This window comes from Amphibalanus amphitrite, unplaced genomic scaffold (genome assembly GCF_019059575.1).
Source record: "Amphibalanus amphitrite isolate SeventyFive unplaced genomic scaffold, NRLGWU_Aamphi_draft 000057F_arrow, whole genome shotgun sequence".
In the NCBI taxonomy this organism is placed as follows: Eukaryota; Metazoa; Arthropoda; class Thecostraca; order Balanomorpha; family Balanidae; genus Amphibalanus; species Amphibalanus amphitrite.
Window position 1 is genome coordinate 1,063,937 of NW_024881553.1, and position 22,401 is coordinate 1,086,337.

A 22,401-nucleotide genomic window follows, 5' to 3' on the forward strand; every position below is an offset into this window, starting at 1 on the left:
GCCAGTGGGGTCCAGGGAAGGGGGAGGGGGAGGGGGGGGCGATAACGAGAAGGGTGGAGAAGAACAAACAGAACCGCGGCGGCCCGCCGTGGTCGGCCGATAACACGCGCAGTGTGAGCCGAGCCGCGGTGCACGAGGTGTGCGCGGAGTGTTTCTCGCGCGGCGCGCGACGAACGCGATATAAGTGCTCGGTTTGGTGTACGGAATAACAGGACAACATCAACGGAGCGACAGGAGACGGACGCAGGATGACAGGTGGGCGCAGCGATAGGCTGCGGGGGGGGGGAAGAATCTAGGTAGAACGGCCACGAGGAGACGGGATAGGGGGGGGGGGGTGGGACCGTTCGACGGGCGCTATAGAAGTGGGCGTGACGGAGAGGGGCGGGTATCTAGCTGACCACGACACCGTGCGCCTAGAGAGGCCAGCATCTGTGGTCCCCGTCGTGCCATGGCCACGGCCGACGGGAGTGACCTGATCCGTATATGCCGTGTGCACAGGAGGACCTGGCAACTGTGGTCCCCGTCGTGTCATGGCCACGGCCGACGGGTGTGACCTGATCCGTATATGCCGTGTGCACAGGAGGACCTGGCACTCTGTGGTCCCCGTCGTGTCATGGCCACGGCCGACGGGTGTGACCTGATCCGTATATGCCGTGTGCACAGGAGGACCTGGCAACTGTGGTCCCCGTCGTGTCATGGCCACGGCCGACGGGTGTGACCTGATCCGTACATGCCGTGTGAACAGGATGACCTGGCAACTGTGGTCCCCGTCGTGTCATGGCCACGGCCGACGGGTGTGACCTGATCCGTACATGCCGTGTGAACAGGATGACCTGGCAACTGTGGTCCCCGTCGTGTCATGGCCACGGCCGACGGGTGTGACCTGATCCGTATATGCCGTGTGCACAGGAGGACCTGGCAACTGTGGTCCCCGTCGTGTCATGGCCACGGCCGACGGGTGTGACCTGATCCGTATATGCCGTGTGCACAGGAGGACCTGGCAACTGTGGTCCCCGTCGTGTCATGGCCACGGCCGACGGGTGTGACCTGATCCGTACATGCCGTGTGAACAGGATGACCTGGCAACTGTGGTCCCCGTCGTGTCATGGCCACGGCCGACGGGTGTGACCTGATCCGTACATGCCGTGTGAACAGGATGACCTGGAAACTGTGGTCCCCGTCGTGTCATGGCCACGGCCGACGGGTGTGACCTGATCCGTACATGCCGTGTGAACAGGATGACCTGGCAACTGTGGTCCCCGTCGTGTCATGGCCACGGCCGACGGGTGTGACCTGATCCGTACATGCCGTGTGAACAGGATGACCTGGAAACTGTGGTCCCCGTCGTGTCATGGCCACGGCCGACGGGTGTGACCTGATCCGTACATGCCGTGTGAACAGGATGACCTGGCAACTGTGGTCCCCGTCGTGTCATGGCCACGGCCGACGGGTGTGACCTGATCCGTACATGCCGTGTGCACAGGAGGACCTGGCAACTGTGGTCCCCGTCGTGTCATGGCCACGGCCGACGGGTGTGACCTGATCCGTACATGCCGTGTGAACAGGATGACCTGGAAACTGTGGTCCCCGTCGTGTCATGGCCACGGCCGACGGGTGTGACCTGATCCGTACATGCCGTGTGAACAGGATGACCTGGCAACTGTGGTCCCCGTCGTGTCATGGCCACGGCCGACGGGTGTGACCTGATTCGTACATGCCGTGTGAACAGGATGACCTGGAAACTGTGGTCCCCGTCGTGTCATGGCCACGGCCGACGGGTGTGACCTGATCCGTATATGCCGTGTGCACAGGAGGACCTGGCAACTGTGGTCCCCGTCGTGTCATGGCCACGGCCGACGGGTGTGACCTGATCCGTACATGCCGTGTGAACAGGATGACCTGGCAACTGTGGTCCCCGTCGTGTCATGGCCACGGCCGACGGGTGTGACCTGATCCGTACATGCCGTGTGAACAGGATGACCTGGAAACTGTGGTCCCCGTCGTGTCATGGCCACGGCCGACGGGTGTGACCTGATCCGTACATGCCGTGTGAACAGGATGACCTGGCAACTGTGGTCCCCGTCGTGTCATGGCCACGGCCGACGGGTGTGACCTGATCCGTACATGCCGTGTGAACAGGATGACCTGGAAACTGTGGTCCCCGTCGTGTCATGGCCACGGCCGACGGGTGTGACCTGATCCGTACATGCCGTGTGCACAGGATGACCTGGCACTGTGGTCCCCGTCGAGCCATATCTGGCCCGACGACGGGTATGACCTGACACGTGACGTAACTCGCGAGTTCTACCAGGCAGGTAATGGTGCGAACTGATCCAGAACAGGCGGGCACGTGTAGGAGAGGGGCGGGTATCTAGTGGCCTCCATCGGGGCGCGGCGGCATTGGGTGAGACGGCAATTTAGTGGTGTCAATCGTAGCTTGAATCTGTGGAATCCCGGTTTTGTCCAATGTCCAATTCGGAATTCGGTTGGACAATGACGCAGGCTTTGGACAACTTTGGACAATCATTGCTACACCTCAGCATTTTTATAAAGCAATCGTGGTTAACACTGATTGGCGAATAGAAAGTTCAGCCTTTGAGATGATTAACACATTAAAGCTGCTAAAAATACATAAAAAAATAGATAACAGTGTTAAGTGTAAACTATTGCGTAGGTTTCGGACATCTTTGGACAAATGGCTGGCTTAAACATTTTGGACGGAAATCGACGTAAGCATTGGAATTGGACGGACATTGGACATACATTTTCTGAAACTAACACCACTAGACGGCATACGCCGAGGTGATAAAGACGAGGCGCCGTCAGCGAGGTGTCGTCGCGGCTGAGCAAATATTGGAGCTTACGACCGGTCGGGACGAGAGCAGAGAGGGAGAGTTTGAGGGCACGCAGCTGCGCGCTAAGACAAACAGGTCGGCCGTGCCGAGGCCCAGGGAGGGGAGATGGGGCGTTGGGAGCGGTCTCCAGCGGCGGCTGGGTTCTGGGGAGGGGCCGGTCATAACGGAGGGTGGGGGTGGGGGGGGGGAGGGAGATACACTTGGCTGGACATGTGCGTCGGGTAGATCGAAATAGTCAGTGTCACTCTGCGGTGCAGTGATGGATTCCAGACTGGGTGTGTGCGCAGAATAGACCGCCCCAGTCAGTGTCACGCCGCCGTGCAGAGATGCATTGTATGTCGGCTAGCCGGGTGCCCCGGGCGCCCCGATTTCGGCTGGCTTTGAACGCTAGGCGGATTGAGATGGTGAGTGTCACGCTGACGTGCCGCGGTGGTTCCCGGCTGGCTGTGTCGACTGCGGTCCTTCCCCAGGGCACGTATCAGCAAGAAGGCTCATGTTAGACCGTTTCCAACGCTAAGTCGGAATGTAACTGCACAACTGCAGGTCGTCACTGTCCCGTCGTGGCGGCGGCCGCCGCTTGTGATACTGATGGGTCGGGCTTTCGAATGAGCCTGATCCGTACACCTATCATATCCCTCGCCCGTGTGCGGCGTTCTGTTGCGTCTAGCGTGTGGGGAGGGGGTCAGTTGGACCCCCCTCCCCCTGCCGTCCGGCTCCTGATTGGGCTGGAAGGCCCAGGTCATCAGACCAGTTTCGGTCGCCAATGGGACGTCATTAAGCTCCGCCAAAGCGAGCCTCACGGACGTCACCCCAAACGGCCGACTCGTCTCGTCTCGTCTCGGCCGTCGCCGGCTCTCCCCCAGCAAGACATTGAACGCGACGGTTGGTGCATGCATATGTTGGACCACCGGCTGGTTTGACTGGATCCGGTTATACTCTGACCACGTGGTGTGGGCGTCACATTTCTGTTGGCTTAGACCCGGCGTCGGCAAGGCGGTCTAGATGACATTAACAGGGTCAACATGTCGCCAACTGGTCGGTGCGTGTGCATGTCATCGCGGCCTCGGTATGGTATCGAAATATACCTGGCGCAATAGCGGCGCCTGCCAGACATGCCAAGTTCAACGCGTATAGCCCAGCAGAAACGCAGCGCGGCAAACTCGCTGACTAGCGCTCGCGTCAAACGCGAAAGCCGGACATGAGGGGAATCTGTGGACCCAGTGGGCTATTTGCTTACGGCCTGGGCGGCCGTAGCGGCGATAAAAGCTACACCGCCGACAAACCGACAAACAAGGAAGGGACCATGGCCTGGGACGGACGGAGAGGAGGGGAGGGGAGGAAAGAGGAGAGGAGGGGAGGGGAGGGGCGAGGAGAGGAGAGGAGAGGAGAGGAGAGGAGAGGAGAGAGAGAGGGAGAGAGAGAGGATAGAGGGCGGAAGAGAGAGAGAGAGGAGGGAGAGGAAGAGAGAGAGAGAGAGAGAGAGAGAGAGAGAGAGAGAGAGAGAGAGAGAGAGAGAGAGAGAGAGAGAGAGAGAGAGAGAGAGAGAGAGAGAGAGAGAGAGAGAGAGAGAGAGAGAGAGAGAGAGAGAGAGAGAGAGAGAAAGGGGGGGGGGTGCGGCGACATGGATAAGGGAACGTGCGGCCGAGCGGGCGGACGCGCGGAAAGACGACCTTGCGTGACTCATAACGCACACCGCGGCGCCGGCGCGGCGGGCCGGTCAGGCAAGTGCAAACAGCAGATAGCCCGGCACGGCAGGCTGTGGTACTGCGATTAAACAATCCTAGGCTTGACTGCGGGGGCGTATTCATAATTAGACTCGTGCATGATCCTACGCCGTCGACAGTGCAGAAGGGTGGAAGCCAAGCGACAGGCTGTGGAAAATGGTCGATGCCAGAGAAACTGTCGTTGGGCGGTTCCGGCACGGGGCTGACATTGGATACCGCGGTGCGGCGCGGGGCCGTTTCGCGAAAAACAATCAGTCCGCCGAACGGCGCCGTGCCGGGGTGACGGCAGCCATTCGGCGAGAGGTCGCGGACGGTACGACACGGGGACCGTTCCATGCTCCACCGCTGCCGAACATGATAGTGAACCCGTTGAGTGCGCGCGATAAACCTAATGGCGAAGTGCGGCTCATTTTAGATCTATCACAGTCGAGAGATGTCGGGGTCAACGCCGGGATAGACCCAGACGAGTTTCGTGTGACGTACACATCATTCGACGAGGCCGTGCGGTTGATTTTCCTAGCTGGAGGCGCCGGGACCCTGCTGTTCCAGACCGATGTTAAAAATGCATTCAAACTTATACCTGTCCGGCCCGGCCAGTGGGCGCTACTGGGGTTCTGTTGGGACGGTTTACTATGCTACCAGGTTTGTCTGCCATTTGAGGCTAGAAGCAGTCCACGGAATTTAATGATTTTGCCACATGTTTGCGCCTATGTGTTCCAGGATCAGACATCGGACGTATATATACGCAATTATTTAGATGACTTCTTCGGGGTAGGGCGCGGAGGATCGGACAGTGCCGACGTAGCGTATGCGAGACTGCGAGACATTTGTGCGGAAGTGGGCGTGCCGCTGGCCGAGCGGAAATGCGCCCCGCCATCAACACGGATGGAGCTTCTCGGGTTGTGATCGACACAGAAACAATGACCCTAGCGTTGCCAGACGCCAAGCTAGTGGGCACCCAGGAGTTACTAAAGACACTGCTCGGGCGATGGTTCCTTTGGGGTGTTTGGCGGTGGCTCGCACAGAGCTGGAGGCGAAGATAAACCCGGGTGTTGACGGCCTTTCACAGCCAAACAGGGAGGGGAGTTGATCGGAGGACACGCTAATCAAGCATTAACGGGACGTTGAATCGTGATTAGCGGGCCGAGGTGACACGACGCGACACCGAGCCAGTGGGGTCCAGGGAAGGGGGAGGGGGAGGGGGGGGGGGGGCGATAACGAGAAGGGTGGAGAAGAACAAACAGAACCGCGGCGGCCCGCCGTGGTCGGCCGATAACACGCGCAGTGTGAGCCGAGCCGCGGTGCACGAGGTGTGCGCGGAGTGTTTGCCCACCCACCATCCCCATCATCACCGTCCTGTCCTTTGTTCCCAAACGACCCTCGTCGTCCACCCGGGTTTGACGAAGCGGTGGCTCGCACAGAGCTGGAGGCGAAGATAAACCCGGGTGTTGACGGCCTTTCACAGCCAAACAGGGAGGGGAGTTGATCGGAGGACACGCTAATAAGTTTTGATAAAGTCCGACAGTGAACCCAAATGACACCTTACCCCTGGGACCCACACATGTCTCGGCTTACCTTTACCCACTCAACTCCGTCCGTCCTTCGCCTGACCTGCCTACCCCTGTCTTAGCTCTGCCCCTTTCCGTCTGACATCTCCCCTCCTTGTATGACTTCTCAGCTCCTCTCTAACTCTAGCCCTCCTAGTCTGACCTCTGCCCATCTCCGTGTGACCCTTTCTCCTTTCCGTCTGGCGTCTCTCCTGAACCCTAACCTCTTCCTGTCTGACCTCTGGCCTCTCCGTCTGACCTCTGACCTCCCCGACTGACCTCTGTCCCTCCCTTGTCTGACCTCTGCCTCTTTCCTGGCGATCTCTTTCCCTTCCTACCCAATCCACCCCGTCTGACCTCTGTCCCTCCCCCGTCTGACCTCTGTCTCTTTCCTGGTGATCTCTTTCCCTTCCTACCCAATCCACCCCGTCTGACCTCTGTCCCTCCCGCTTCTGCCCTATGCCATCCCCGTCTGACCTCTTCCCATCTCTCCCATTTGACCTCTTCCCCTCCCGTCCGACCTCTGCGGCGCCGCGTCTAATGACGTCCGTAAGGAGGTCGCACACGGATCTCCTCGACCTCTCAGTCGCGGCCGACCTCATTGGCGATAGGTAAACAGCACAAGAGCCCTCGCCAGCTCCTCCTGCGGCTCATGCCTGTCTCACTGCCCGCCTCCTCCTCCGGCTCCCGTGGCCTCTTTGTTGACCCGTGACCCCGCCGAGTGATGTGCGTGCCAAAAATATGTTTACGGTAAATGTTTAGCCTGCATTAGGGCTGGATCAGGCTGCGCTCAGTGCCGCGAGTGGCGGACAACTCAGCTATGATGGTTGGAGTAATAATGTTCTGTCCCGTGAGGCAATAGTTAGTGGAAGACACCAGCCACAGTGAATTTGAATAGGTGTTCGGTGGGTGGTGTACATTTCATGCGGTTTCCAGTTATACATATTTAGTGTTCGAGCATTGAATATTCGGTAGAATGTATCCGCAGCTGGCACCAGGAATTTGATGTGAGGAACTCCTCCACCTCAAACTTGGGGAAACTGATGTGACGAACCGCTTAAGCAACTGCTTCATTATTCTGTCGAATGTTTGTTCTACGGTGCTCTTTTCCAGTAGATATGCAAAATCATTTGCAATATTAATGAAGGCGAATGCATTTTGAGATAGGGTAAGCGAAGTTCAAGCCAGTATAAACATGCGGCATATGTGCAGTGAGTGAACACTTTCTCGCCTATCCTTAGTAGTTTATTGCAGATTCAGTTCAAAGCAGGATCAAAAACTTCTCGGACTTCGCTTCCTTGTGTCATGTCGTGGACTATTAACAAACTTTTCCTGGTAACAGTGCCTTGATCTTATTTCTATGTGAGGAGATTTTTGAAATTTCGTCAATTTCGCTAGCTGTGGTAGAAGTCAATTTCCCCAAATGCCCCCCTCGACCCCCCTTGGATCCGCCAGTGCAGCAAACATTTCTCAGAAAAATATGTATAGCCATTACCGTATTAATTTTCAGTCCTGTCGCTACTTGTTTTTTTTCCAAGCTCATGGCCCAATGTTTTCTGCGGATCCGAGCCTCGGGCTGTAACTCGGAGTTCTTGTAAATTATTGTTTCTTCCAATAAAAAGACACTGAATTGTGCCTTTCAAATTTGCTCTTTTGTATTCATGTTCGTTGCTCGTAGGTGAGCTGCTGTTCACCTGGGTTGAGTGTAGGTTTTCATGAAGGGACAAATGGTCTCACTGAGTCTCACTGAGAATCACAAGCGGCCAACAGCACGGTCGGTCTCGGTATTTATCGCCACAAACAGCTCAGTGTTCCAGTCTGCTGAGGGCGGCGCCGGTTCTGGGAAGAGCCGGCGACTCAAGCCGTGTCCGTCTGCTCTGAAGCGCGGTATTCACATTAGCTTAGCTCTGGCGGCGTGCGACCATCCATCCATCCATCCCGGCACCTCGTCTGTGTGCAGTGGCACCGCGCCGCGGAGGGACGGGACGGGACGGGACGGGACGGGATGGGATGGGATGAGACGAGAGGAGTCGAATCGAGTCGAGTCGAGTCGAGTCGAGTCGAGTCGAGAAGCAAACGGACTGGAAGGGTGGGAGAGGACAGAAAGGGTGTGATTGGACCTGACCCAAACACGACAGCACAAGCTCGGTGAAAACGGAATGGGGTTAAGGATGTTACCACCTGCTCTGACCCACTGCGCTAACCGATGAAGACGAATGAGTCGCTCCCATGGCACGAGCTCACCGGCTCTCCATGCGACCCGTGGCATTTTTTCACGTGATCTGTGACTCATCAAGACCGCTTCTCGAAAGAAGAATGCGCTCCCTGGTCATGACCGTCACAAAGTGGAGTTCCTGTCGTGTCACCTAGCACTTGACCCTATCCTTTTACCGCACCCCTGTCACTCTGCGTTTAACCTGGAGTAGATTGATGAACCCGCGGGCTCGGCCGTCTTTCCCAGACTTTTCTGACGGGGCGACCCCCCGCTCGGCTCCTGAGCTTTGGTTCCGAGCAACATCGCAATGCACTCCTCACTGCTAATGGTTCCGTGTACCTTCAAGCTCTTAGCTACCCCGCTCAGCTCTTGAGCCGTGTTCCTGTGTATGTAGGTAACATCAAGCTGTGCAGCTCAGCTCCTGAGCTGTGATGTCTCTCGTCACCAAGGTGCGCTCCTAGCGCCTTTGGCAGGTGCTGCGTGGTCCTCCGGCCGACGGCTGCCAGGGGACGAGGCCTGATCGGATCGTTTTCAGTCTGTCGTGACGTCATTAGACTCTAGGGCGATTAGGCCGTCACCCTCACTCACTAACGAGCGCGCGATGTCGACTCTGGGACCGTACTGGCCAGCCAAGAGGCACTGATATGTCACGAGGAGAATGTGAATTAATTGCTTTGCAGTTAACGTATGTGTGTCATATGGCAAGGTTTTCATCAGGCCTAGAGCGGATTTGAGGGCGATCGAGCATTTTGAACGGTGACGAAAAATGTGTCATGAGATAAGGAGATGGACGAAGTTGGCGAATCTTTTAAACTAAGCGTTGTGACAGACGTTCAGTATTACCGATTTTTTCTTGACTTGCAGTGGAAGAAGATGTCACTGAAAACGAAATAAAATGATTGTGGATGCAGCAGGTAATTCGTTACGGACTATCGCGATATAAAAACCACAGGTAACGATAACCTGTTGCCAAAAATACCAAAACAGTTGATAGCCTAGTGCGCTGTTTTGTAACAAGAGGTCTGAAATGCCTGTTCATGCTCGATACTGTATGCATGGCTGCAACTGCCGAAATCCTTATCCTTCAATGACCGACTTTGATCGAACGTAAACCTCGGTTTGGAGGCCGCCCATCCTCGCTGACGTTTTTATCACCAGAGCTGAGGTAGCTGGCGGCGCCCGACCCTGGCGATCCCGGTTGTGCATTAGCGCGCCCTCCTGTCAAACCTATCGACTCGCCATCACTGCCATCTTTGGCTTTACCACGCAGCCGGAGACGCGCACATCTATCTCCCCGCGCAGCCGTGAGGCCCGCTCGGTCATCTGCTCGCACCTAGCGCGGTATGAATAAATCGGCGCGTTTGTGACAGGTCGGGTGCCGGCGGTGCCGCCCACCCTCGCGCGCTGCCCTTATATGGAGTGTTATCGCCCCCGCCGGCGGACCGGGCAGCGGCAGTGACGATTCGGGGCGCGATGAGACGACGAGCAACGGTCCTCTCCGCTGCCAATGAGATGACATCAGGCATGAGTGACGTGACGGCGTCAGTGAGCCATGAGGCAACGTCAGCCGTCTGCCGTGGACGTCAGGGCGATTGATGTTCCAGGAATATCGGCTGGACGATGCTGAGCTGAGTTGATCGGTGCTGAGGTGATGGGTGCTGAGCTGATCGGTGCTGAGCTGATCAGCGCTGAGCTGAGCTGAACGAGCTGAACTGAGCTGAGCTGCGCGGAACAGGCATGGGTGGCCTGCAGAGGCATGCTCGCACCTATGTTCGGCTGATGTATGGGGCCGTAAATATCACTGCGACGGCTCCAGGATGCCGTGGACGCGGATGTCTCCGCTCCCGCACGTGCCGGCTGTCCAGAGAATGGTTTGTAGTGGTCGGCAGCTGGTAGGTTTTGGTCAGCGGTTTGATAGTGAGTGGTCTAGTACCGGCTGCCAGAAGCAGGTTTATGGTGGTTACTGGTCAGTGGTCGGTTGGCCTGCTAGTCGGTGGGTGGTCTCATGTTAACATCCATTCGTCATTACTCACCTATTCACCATTCAGCAATCAACAATCAGCAGTCAGCGATCAGCGATCAATACCTTCCTTTCAATGACGACCAGTGGTCAGTCAGTGATCGGCTTGCCGCCACTCCTACCCGGGCACTCCCGCTCTGACGGGCGGGTGGCGGGTGGGATTTGACGACCTTCAGTTGACGTGGGTGCGGACTGGCCACTGGGTTACGGGCCGCTGCAGGACAGGCCGTAACGCCGAGTGCCGGTGTTCGTGACAGCTGAGCTCCGTCAGGGATTATTAGCTCCACCGGGGATCCTGCTCCCATCAGAATGAATCAGCATTTACGTCATGGGCAACATCCACAGCCATAGGTTATTGTCAAGGAATAAATTAATTGTAGGGCGATACATTGCTTCGGATTCAATAATAAAATTTCCATTTTTATTCATATATCATATTTGTATGTTTTTGAAATTGCCTGAATAACTATACCGATAGGCATTCGTTTTTGTTCACAAGCTCCTATTCCTGGAAATGGAAAGTATGTACCTCTAAAGTGCAATCATCACCGCATTACGCCTCCGTCTTCCTGGACCCAGACCTTTGCCTACAACAGCTCTGTAGCGGAAGACAGTCTCGGCAGCGGACAGTTTCAACTTTCAACAGCAGATATTCCTGGGAGCGAATGCTTTCAACAGCGGAGCCCCGGCGGCAGCCATCACCGGCAGCAGCACGGAAGTCTGGGAACGCCGCGGGAGCTGACCTCTGTTACGCTGTTCGGCAGACACCGGGCCGGCCGGCCGCCGGGGAACCAGCTCACACCCGGTGGAGGCCAAACACCGCCCAGTGTGACTCATATCGGGAGTGATCGGCGGAGCGGCCGACTGGCACCGCTGTCCGAGCCCCGGGGGTTTCAGCGCGGAGAGCCGCGCTAGGTCAAACAGACACGTGTGGAGCTGGGGTCGGGCTCTCAGGCATGCTGTTGTATCTCATGGCATTGCTGTGATAAGGTTTTGGGCCCATGTGATGTGATTCTCCAGCTGGAAATACCTGGTGAAGAAGCGTGTGTCTGCTACGCCATATTGTAAGGCCTAAGAGGCATGCGAGTGCCACTTTGAAAGTTCACTTGAAAAGGCTTAGCAATGCTTTTATGAAATTGATTTGTTACCGCTATGAAAGAGAACTGCTGAATTTATTACATGGACTTAACGACGCTAAATTTAATTAATTCCGAAGGAACCGATATTTAGTATGCCCTTCTAACCACTGACAGCCAAATCACTTAAAGATAAACAGATAAGTAGTTGTGTTGACAGTTCCTTGCGACAGCATTGCCCATGAATTAAACTGCAGATTGACATTTCGATTGCACGTCACAACTCTGGAGCTCAACCCGAATATTTTTACAGCTTAGGAATCACTATACTTCTTCAACAAAGTCAACAAAGTGACCTAGCGACTATAACCCGATCCATTCCGTGGCGCGCGGCGTCCGGCGGTGTCGGGTCAGACAGACCAGACAGGGGAGAGGTCACGAGTGGAGGTGGGCGAGGTCACGCGGTCACGTCTAATGAAGACCGTAAATCCTCTGCATCGACCAATTAGCGGCTGACGGGCGCCCGATGAGCGATACAGGCTGGGGATCGATCCCGAGCGGCGCCCTCAGGGCCGCAGAGAGGGCGCCATGACCTGCACGGCCGGCGGCGAGCGATCTGCGTATCGACGGCCCGCCGACCCCGCCGCCCCCGCCGCCGCCCCCGCCGCCGCCATCGACGGACCTGAACGCCTTCCGCCGGTTATTTCCTGACCATGGCGTGTTGGCCAGATTGGGACACTGTGGAGTGGTACTGGTCACCGTCTTGAAAATTAAGCGTCGAGGAAGACAGTGTTCGAGATGGTGCTCTCAGGCTATATAGGTTTCGATATTGTTGTCTGCTGAATGACCGCCTCGTTTAGTGTCATTTATCATGCAAGGTGAGCTGTGGGCCAGAACTCAATTGATGCTGGCTACAACAAGTTGTCAGCCTAAACACCGTCCCGTCTCGGCGGCAATTCTGAGCTGTTTCCCCACTCCGAGGTCTCTACTCCTCTGTGAATGACGTGCTGCACAGTCCGGCGTGCTGCCAATGGCAGTGGCGTTGGCACATTCGTCCCATACCCCGGTGACGCCATGCAGCCCCTTGTGCCCACGTTAACTGGAACCGCGGCGGTAGCAGCACCGTCACGGCTTCCTGGCATTGTTCTCCGCCGTTTCCGATTGTTGATGTGCGGCGGCGGTTCGAGCAGTAGGTGGGCGTGGCCCGTGGGAGCTGTGACTGCTCTCCAGACCCGCGGCGGGGCTTGTTCTCGGGCTCCTGCGGTGTTTCTGCGGCGGGGCTTGTTGTTCTCGGGCTCCTGCGGTGTTTCTGCGGCGTGGCTTGTTTCTCTGGCCCCTGCGGTGGGGTTGTGGTCGAGCTCTCTCCGTGTGGTTGGAACGTGGTTGGAGATGACCACAGTTGTTGACTGGTGTAATTTGTGAAGCACACTGGTTTGCTCTTTCGTGATCTTTATTCATTACGAATTATATTGCAAGTAATTGTATTGAACATGTGTCGATGTTTATTGCCAGCCTATATTTGTCCCCTGGATAGGCCTACAAGCTCCTTATTAAAGTGATTCCTACATTGCGCTTCCTTGTGATCGTTGTTTACTCCGAATAATATTGCCAGCAATTGCTATGGACATGTGTCGCTTCTTATCACCAACCTATATTTGCCTCAAAATCGGATAGGCCTACAAACTCCTTATCAGAGTGATTCCTACATTGCATTCTCTATTGAAAAATCCTTATGATAGTCAGCAGAAACGGTACTTTCTGTGACAATACGACCAGTTTCCTGGTATTTATTGCTTGATGACGTGATGTTCAATATCACTGCTACCAATTTAGTCCAAAGAGGCATTTTCTGCGCGATGCAACGATCATAGATATGGAGGCTTAGCCAGGTGCGACTGCGATACAATCCGATCGGCTGTCAATAATGAAGACAGGCAGGACTGCAAACGACTGACTGATCACTTTTCCCAAAGATTTTCAGAGTTCTGTTGTTTATTTGGTGCCTGAGTGAATCACCAGCAGTGACGTGCGCCATCGATCGGTGAGGTGTACTGTGAACAGGCCAGCTAAAAACCACAACAGCTGTTCATGACATCATAACATTACGTTTCGAATTGTGGTTTCGAGTATTGAGTAGCGTTTGACATAGTTGTACTCGTATAGCAAAATGCAAATCTATCACTCATTCCCTTCATATCGTTTGAGTTATGTAACTCCATCATGATCTACGCTGAATCAACTGCAGATGTCCACTGTCCATTCAGCGGACCGAGCAAACAACCTTGCTGGGGCGCGGAACGCCTACCACCTTTTTTATGTCGGTTCGTCTCCCGGGCCCAGTGCAGTGCAATAACTGGTCCCGAGTCCCAACAACTTCTGTTCGCTTTCTGTGTCTGCGTTTGACCGTCTCAGGAGCTCTCACCTTCACCCACCGTCTCACCACCATCTTACCTGTCTCACTGTCCCACAACTGTCTCACCTCATCTACCGCCCACCGTGGCTATCCCCGTTCCGGCTGGAGCGGTGATAAACATACGGAGCGGCACCGCACCACGTCACGTTAATTGATGAAGGGAGCTTCTTCAGAAAACTTGCACAATAGTGGGGGGGGGGGGGGGGACCAAACCTGTCAGCGGCCAGTGTTCAGTGTGTCGGCCATCGTGCGCTGTGTCCTGTCCACGGTTTGGCGTCCACTGTCCCTCTCCCTCCGCAGCCCACCTTTCAGTAATCAGTATCCATCGTCCACTGATCACTGTCTGCTTGGTCCTTGGTCACTGAAGTTCAAGACAAAAAGAAGGGCGGAGATCCATCATCAAAAACACTCTTGAATACAGTGACTGTCTTGTACTGCAGTGAGTGGCCAAGGTATTTGTTTACCGAAAGCTTTATAAAGCTTTCGGTAAACAAAGCTTACATACATTTATGTAGCTTGTACATAAATTATTTTAATAAATAATTGACTTGTTCTTGTTATCATTTATCCTAATTGTCTTGGATATTACACAATTGTTGGTCAATGTTACAGTTCACTAGCTGTGTAATCAGACCGTCGTTGCTCGGCCGTTTGCTACTATGTACTCGTATTTGCATGCGGCGCTGATCACCTTTCCGTCACTTCTGACTGGAGATCTGCATCTGCTGAGTTACATTATATGCCATTTCCAACGCAAATTAGATCTGTTCTTCGAGGCGGACCCGGGCGATTTCTATTTTTCCCATTTACAGGTTATCCTAACGAGGTGAAACAGATTTTACTGTCGATGGAGCATCGTCAAAGTGAATCATTCACCATATTGGAAAATGGAACGCTATTTGTTAAGAAATACAAGCGTTATCGCGCGGAATATTTATGAAGATATGGTCGCATGATTCATGACCGTCCAGGGCATAAATTTGTGTAACCAAAACACACATCACTTTTGATGACAAATTAAGCGGCGATCAGTCAGTGTGGCACGCCCTCGAACATCGCTCACACGGTGGGTCGCCCGACGCTGACCTGTTGTGTGTCTGTGTGCCTGTTTCAGGAAAATTTGCGCCAACTGTAAATGTGACCGGGAGAGTCACGACCTGTGCCAGGAAGACTGGGTGAACGTCAGAGACCGGCTCGGCTTCACAGGCGTGCTGGAGCCCGACAAGTGAGTTCTGCGCGCCCATACACAGACCGGGACACTCATACGTCTCAGGAATTCGTCGCGATATTGATGAGTTGGTTTTGAATAATTCAGAGACCGGCTCGGCTTCACAGGTGTGTTGGAGCTGGAGAAGTGAGTTCTGCGCTCTCCGATACACCCACTCAGCAGATCATCGTGATTTGTGACACTTGTGTGAGTTTTGTATGTAATAAGTCACTTATTCAGTCTTTCACGTCGGGCCCCCGCAGTCCCCTTCCCGGTGTTGTGTCGAACGAGGGACAGTTATTGGACTGGGAGAGGAGACTGGCGACCAGACCCGGACCATCACTTGCAATGAGATCACCCTGTGGTCACGCTATTAGCTCGATCCGTCTGTCGGACGCCGTGATGACGCGACTCCACCCAAACACATAGCAGACTGCTGAGCAGGATCCGCAGTACCTACTTACAGTGGTCACCCACGAGACGTCCGTACGGCTGCCCTGCTCACCACAGTTCACGAGCGGACTTCAGTCACAGCATTTACATCACACTCGTGTCGCCTGGCCCTTCTTCCCTCCATTCAGAGAACAGCTGCTCCCCGCTGCTTCAGAGAAGGGCCCATAATACCGGGATCATCGGGAGTGGGTGGCCACTGTTGCTATGACTCTGACACATAACAAACCGTCTCCTCTTCTCTCATGTGGCATTCGTTGTGACCGTGAGCGGTGGTGGGAGTGGCAGCAGCGCCGTCCCAGCGATAACGTTTGGACATTAGGGGTTCCCGGGATAGATCGCTGACGAACGGCTATATGTAGAGCAACTGTCGAGCGACAGTCTGGCGACGCGCCGTTTGGGAAGACAGTCTGGTGACGGTGGGCGACAGTAGGCGACAGTGGGGCAATTTATAGTGGGCGACAGTGGACGACGGTGGTCGACAGTGGCGTGATGGAACAGTGGAGTGACCCGAGTGACCCTTACTTATATGGGTTGCCATTTCTCGCGCCCCTCGCTGATCAAGAAAATGAATTTGCTGCGGAAGCTCGGAACTGCTGCTTCCTTCAACGATGGGCTGCACCTACATGATGGTGGTCGGCAACTGACGCTGCTACACTTTCGCTCTTATAGATGTCGGCTTATGCGATGACTGTTTATCTCTCGATTGATGTGATAGGCGGGCCCAGTCACGGCTGGATGCTGGTGCGTGGGAACTAGGAGACGGAGAAGATTCCTCCGTGAAGACTCATCCTCACGCTTGGATTCTTTTCTCGCAAACAGGGTGACGCGATCTCAAGTCCAAAGCTTAGGCCTGAGCGTTGAATTTCGTAGAGTCTGGCCTGCCGGCTATTGAAGCTGTCATGCATGGTCCTGCGTTAGCGGGTTAGTTTCCATATTCCGTGCCTCAGGGATGCTAACATGGCTCAGTAGGAAACCTCTTTAGTTATAATGTGTGTTAAGGTAAGTGCATGCAGTTGCAGCATCAGTGCCGGTTGATGAATTTTGAGGAATGCAAAATTTTAACCCAACTCGGGGAGAAGAAATTCTCTTTTATCATTACCTCTTAGTTTATTTGGCAGTCGAGATTTCGTAAAAGATAACCAATGAATTTCACATGAAGAGGTTTGACTATCGCAGATGGGGATGACTGAGATCGTGAGGTATAGTCCCTGTTCCCCTTCCTGTGTGAGCATTCTGTCAGGCTGGCTGGCCGTGCGGGTCGTGCCAGCGTGGCCGGTCATCTGATAAACGGCAAATCACTGGACCAGGGGAGGGGGCGATAAGGGAGCCGTCACCGCTCGGCCGGCGACAGCGCCGCGATATTGGGTGCGCTGGCGGCCCACAGCTGGTCTGCGGCCGACCGCCGGCCGCGCCGCCGCCATATGACGGTGGTGTGACCGAGGGCTCACCCCTCCCCTCCACTTCTGACCGGGTCAGGCCACACACCGGGAAGTGAGGCTGCCCGCCGCCAGTCAATAAACGAGCGCTTATCGCGCGCGCGCCGCGCCAATGATGACGGATTTAGTGCGTGGCGTTTGGTGTGTGGCTCAACGGACCGCGCGTGACCCTGATAGCCACGGAAATGCGACGCAGACTGGTCAGAGGAGAGTGGCTTTATGGTCTGTTGTGTCGGAATGTCTTTTACACCAGAATTAGTTACAAAGTAGGCAGAAATGCAAGGTGTGCATAGTTTTAATGAACAGATATATTAGTTGGTGTAAATGAAAGTAAACTGTTATTGTTGTTCATAACGCATTCGAATCACGAATGTCAAGAGTAAAATTTGTGTTGAAGGTTTTGGGCTGATGCACTTGATCTTCCGTCTTTTTCAGTCTGTCATGTCACCACATAGGCATTTGCCGACGAGTGGTGATAGTCTTTTAGGAGTTCTCGTGCATTCAACATGCGCCGACGGTTGGGAAAACTCAGTCTGGCGGCTGGCTAAATATAGAACTGAAATCTTTCAGCACCCACGTATCGGGACACATCACATTAAGCATCATAGCACCTACGTATCCAGACGCATCACATTAAGCATCATCACGTCACCCTGAAACCTTCACCGCCCTGGGTCCCTGTGCGACCGGTCGGGACACCGATTGATGACCGGCTGACGGTCTGAGACGGCTGCAGCGCCTCAGAGACCGGCGCCGGCCGTCCGACAGAGCTGTCAGCTCCGCTCGTGACCGACGGACGGCGACCGAACGGCAGCGCTGAACACCCGGTGCAGTGCGGCTGCATTATACACCGAGGGGCGCTGCAATGACGTCCACCTGAAATCAGCATTGACGGCGAGAACAGTGGCCTTGTGCGGGGAGGGAAGGTCGCGCTCCGCTGCTGCCGTATCATCGTTTTACAAGAGTCAACCGCATGGAGGGAAGTTTGAGAATGACCAGAGGACTCGGAGCTCACACCTCAAAGAGCTGGGCGGACTGGGTAATACATATGGTGACTGACTTGTCAATAACCAAGTCTCAGCGATAAGTCGCTCCGAACCAGGTTGTTTAGAGGCGACTGACTTTCAAGTATCGTTTGTTTGCGACGTTCATTTCTTCGCCCTCCTATCGATCAACTGACACCTGCAAGTTGTTGACATGCAATATCCACTTGTCAGCGTCGCTCTCGTTCTTGATTAGCTATTGTGTGCATGATATCTCTGGGTTAGGCATTTTCTTCTCGGGGATGCGAAAACCTCAAGTAAAGAATAAAGATGAAGAGCAAATGCAGCCGGATGCTATCTTCGACTGTTAGATTTCGCTCCCAGTGATTGAACACATCGGTGTGTAATCCTAAATCATATCATCTTTTCTGCACCACCTTCATCATGCTACTGCCAAATACCACTCGTCTGCCACCTGGCATGCGTCGGCCGCCTGCACCTTCTACAATATGACACGGCGAACAAGTACCGTGTGCCCAGTGTACCGAGAGTAGGCCCCGTCCAGCCTGCCTGACTCCGCGCCGTCTGTCCAGTGTTATCTGCTCTCTTCCCTTGCATGGAGGCGCTAATGCTGTTTTATGTAACGTATCATAGTGCATTACTGGGAGTGGTTACGCCGCGTCGGGCACAATGGTGGCTGTTGCATGTGATAAGTGGCAGACGCCGTAATATCCATGATGATGATGTCCTGAGATAGACTACCGTATCATGAGCCGCCTTCTTGAACTGTAGAAGGGTTTCGGGTAAACTGCATCTTCCTTGTGATCAAATGCATGCACGTATGCCAACTGTGCTGCTAAAATTGAAGGGTTGCAGTCACCACGTTTAGCATCTAAACGCGGATTAGCTGGAAAAGTGCCACCAATTTCAGCGTGCTGAATTTTCCATAGCCCTCTATTAGCGGCAGTCATTCATCTATATATTTCACCCAGCAATTTTCCAAATCTGCGCTCCGATGCCAGACGTCGGTGCTAGATCCTTTAATTCCAATGTGACGAATTATTGGTGTCTGTCCGTCCTCGCTGTTCCAATTTTCCGTTTAGTGAGCTCTCTCACGTACAGGAATTGTTTCGACATCACCAAGCGTCCAATCCTTCAACTACATTCGTCAATCCTACCGTAAAATATGGGTCCTCGGTATAATGCGACGAAACAGTTAACGTGAAAAGCAGAGCGATATCAGGCGGCACAGTGGTAAGAGAAATCCCCAGAGCGGTCCGCTTCAATCACCTGTGACAGGGACGTCCGACAGCTCCTCTGCTCGCGGTGATGAAACGCTCAAGTTACGTCTGGAATGACATCGGCCTTAGCCTTCAGCCCGGTTCCGACGTTACGTCTGTCTCAGTTGAATCAGACAGTGCACGCTGTTCCGGTCGACCCGGCGTCGCGAGGACCATACAAATTGGATTTCACCGTTTGGAGTCCTGCGACTGTAGTCTGTGTGTCGCTGAGGGTTCGTGTCTAGCTATCTGCCGGTGCCTACTTGCATGCAGTTTTGGCCGACTCACTGGTCGGCGCCTGACACCTACAGCCCCGATAGCGGGCGATTTCGGCGAGGGGCGCAGGAGAGGTGCTCACTGAATGCCAAGTGGGAACTTTGGTACCGTATGCCCCGTGCTTCAACAGCCCAACATTTATGCTGTGTTTATGAATAATTATATGGCATAACTCACCCAAGTCGGCGGTTTTATCACTTTCCCTGCGCCATCTTTAGGAGTCAGGTTCTGTAGTGAGGCGTCAAAATAATCATGATCGACATCTATGCTCTTACCTGTTGCATGGCTAGATTTGAATGTTTAAAATTGTGCGTTGATATGCTTAAACGTGCTAGTTTATCCTGATCAAATCCTCTTGCCCGCCTTTTTTCGCTTGCCTTTCTCTATCTACGGTCCCAGTGTCCAGCGTCTGTGACTACTCTGTCTCGACACACCCTCCCCCCTCCCCCTGTGATCAGGTGCAAGTATTGCACCAGTTCCCCTCCCTCCATCGGCCGTGTCGAAACGTACGCGGCTCGTGGCCAGCATACCACCGGAGCCCGACCGGGGCCGGGCCGGGGTCGGGTGCAGCAGGCTCGTCCAGTCACGCTCCAGCACCGTACATCATCTGTGGCCCGCCTTTGGATGACGGCTGTGAGGGCGAGGTGTGCGTTAGCACCAGGCTGAGAGCAGAGCTGTGAGGATCTGTGATGAGCGTGATAAGACGCTGTAGCAACAAGAGCCGCCGCAAAACGCTCCAGCATCGATGGTGTGTTTGGTGGGATGGAAGGGTGCAGACACACGCGATTGGTACTCAAGTAGTAAACAGAATTACCAAATGGGGCTGTGAGACACGGTCGGTAATATCAGTTTCACGTCTGTGCCCAGAGCTGCATCGCAAACTGCCTGGTTATGGATTGTAGGGAGGGTTTCGTGACCAGGGCTGTATACAAACGACTGGACAGCACGCATTGGACTAATCGCGAAATATCTGTTTCTAGTTAGCTAGGGCCCAGAGGAAGTATTACGTTTGAAGGTTACGGACTGTTTCGTGTTTTTAGATCAGACTGGTGTTGGGCGCTGTCGTCTTTGCGGCTCATAGGTCGCCGCTGCACGACTGCTGCGCTGCGCTTGTGACGAGTTGTGATGTTCCCCTCCCTCCATCGGCAGTCACAGATGGTGGACAGTGGCACACCTCTCGAGCGTCATGACGTCACGTCTGACTCAGGGAGACCTTTGGACACCTGATGGGTGGTCCTATTTGTCCGGGTAGTTGAACCTTTCTGATAGCCATGTTCGTAATAATCGAGGATTATCAGGCATAAAATAATAGGTGTTCTGCCAACTATGCATCTTTAGTTTTAGCATGGCAATTGGTTCAGCCATTCGGACAAAGGTTGAATCGATGACTGCTGAATGTGAACACATTTCAGCAATGCCAGTCAAACTAATTGCATGGCTCAAAACATGAGCTTGCATGAATGACTGTTATCTTTAAAGCCAATATACATTTAGGAGGCCGTTTCATTTTGTCTGTCCCGCCTCTCGCTTACTAAATGTTCCGTTGTCATGCACTCGTGCATCTGAGAAATACGATTCCGTGCTGCGTGATTATGCAGTTTTGCGATGTGTCGGCTACATCTGAGGGCGCTAGCCGAGACGGTTTACGACCGTTGGTGAAGTGATGAATGCGGTTTGCTCTAACTCTGCCCGAATTCGGCTATCTTCGTTCGCCATTTAGATCGGTTACAGTCGAAGGTTTAGGATTGACGGGCCCGCTTCTGTTGGTGGCCCCGTTCATGTCATCGCGCAGTATTATTCTAAGCTGAGAATCGCCTTTGTGTTTACTGAGAAACGGAAGGCGAACTCTCTGTTCATGTCCTTTCGTCGCTTGACAGAGCAGAATTAAGATGTGCCACTTATTTGATATAAATTGCAATAATCCATCGTGACGACATAAAAATGCGTACTGCAGATGGTGCATTTTATTACCCGTGCATCTGAAACTCTCATTCCTCTTTGTGTCAGAGGTATGCCAACCGGCATGACACACACCAGATCCTTAATCAATGCGCACGAATGCAGAGACACAAAGTAGACTGCAGCAATGTGCTCGGCTGCACGTGCCTGCATTCATAACAGCACATAGCACACTCCTTGTTCGTGACTCTCGGTCTCAGTAATGACTCCATGGTGCTAGCGGTTGACAGGTGAATGGAGTTTAATTGTTTTCCAAGTCATTCTCAGTTGCTATTAACGATCTGCATCTCACAATTCATCTGCTATTATTAAAAGGAGATTTGTGTGCTTTGAACATGCTCTTGGCAGAAGTCATTTGTTTTCTGGCATTCATCTGTGTAATGATACGATCAGCCTTGTATCAGAACCACACTTCTTATGTTTATAGGTGTCATTCGTCGAGTCCCACCTTTTTGTTGTTAGCTGTATATAGTGCGGCATTTCAGTACTTCAAGTTCACCCAGCGGCAGCTTCTGGAGCAGTGGCACACGTCACGCTCCCGAATGCGGGCCTTGTTTTTACGCGTGCTTGATCTGTGTTGCTAAACTTTGTTTCTTCTCATCAATGCTCATCGTGTTTTTTTTTATCGATGTCTCATTTATATATTTCGACCATAAATCCGCTTTGTGGGACACCTTGTAAAGAAACGAAACGGAACGAAATGTCACCCTGTGCTGAGCGGTGTTTCTGGTAGAGTATCGTCCTGTGCTGAGCCGTGTTTTGGTGGACTATCGTCCTGTGCTGAGAGGTGTCTGTCAGACTATCGTCCTGTGCTGAGCGGTGTTTCTGTTAGACTATCTTCCTGTGCTGAGCCGTGTTTCTGTTTTCGATTGCAGGCGGGTGTCCAAGGACAGGGCGTTCCAGCAGGGCTACTCCTGGGTACCGCCCGGACTCAGTCGAGAAAAGGTAACGTTCACA

General features: G+C 53.8%; 1 protein-coding gene across 4 annotated transcripts in view; it reads left to right on the plus strand.

Moving 5' to 3' along the window:
- LOC122378314 (four and a half LIM domains protein 2-like) overlaps positions 1 to 22,401 on the plus strand; it is a 190,101-nt gene that overhangs the window by 71,374 nt on the left and 96,326 nt on the right. For all 4 annotated transcript variants that reach the window (XM_043359253.1, XM_043359252.1, XM_043359254.1 and 1 more), the window contains 2 exons: positions 14,965 to 15,075; positions 22,320 to 22,389. In XM_043359253.1, coding sequence (XP_043215188.1) covers positions 14,965 to 15,075; positions 22,320 to 22,389 — 181 coding nt within the window. The remainder of the gene's footprint in view (positions 1 to 14,964; positions 15,076 to 22,319; positions 22,390 to 22,401) is intronic.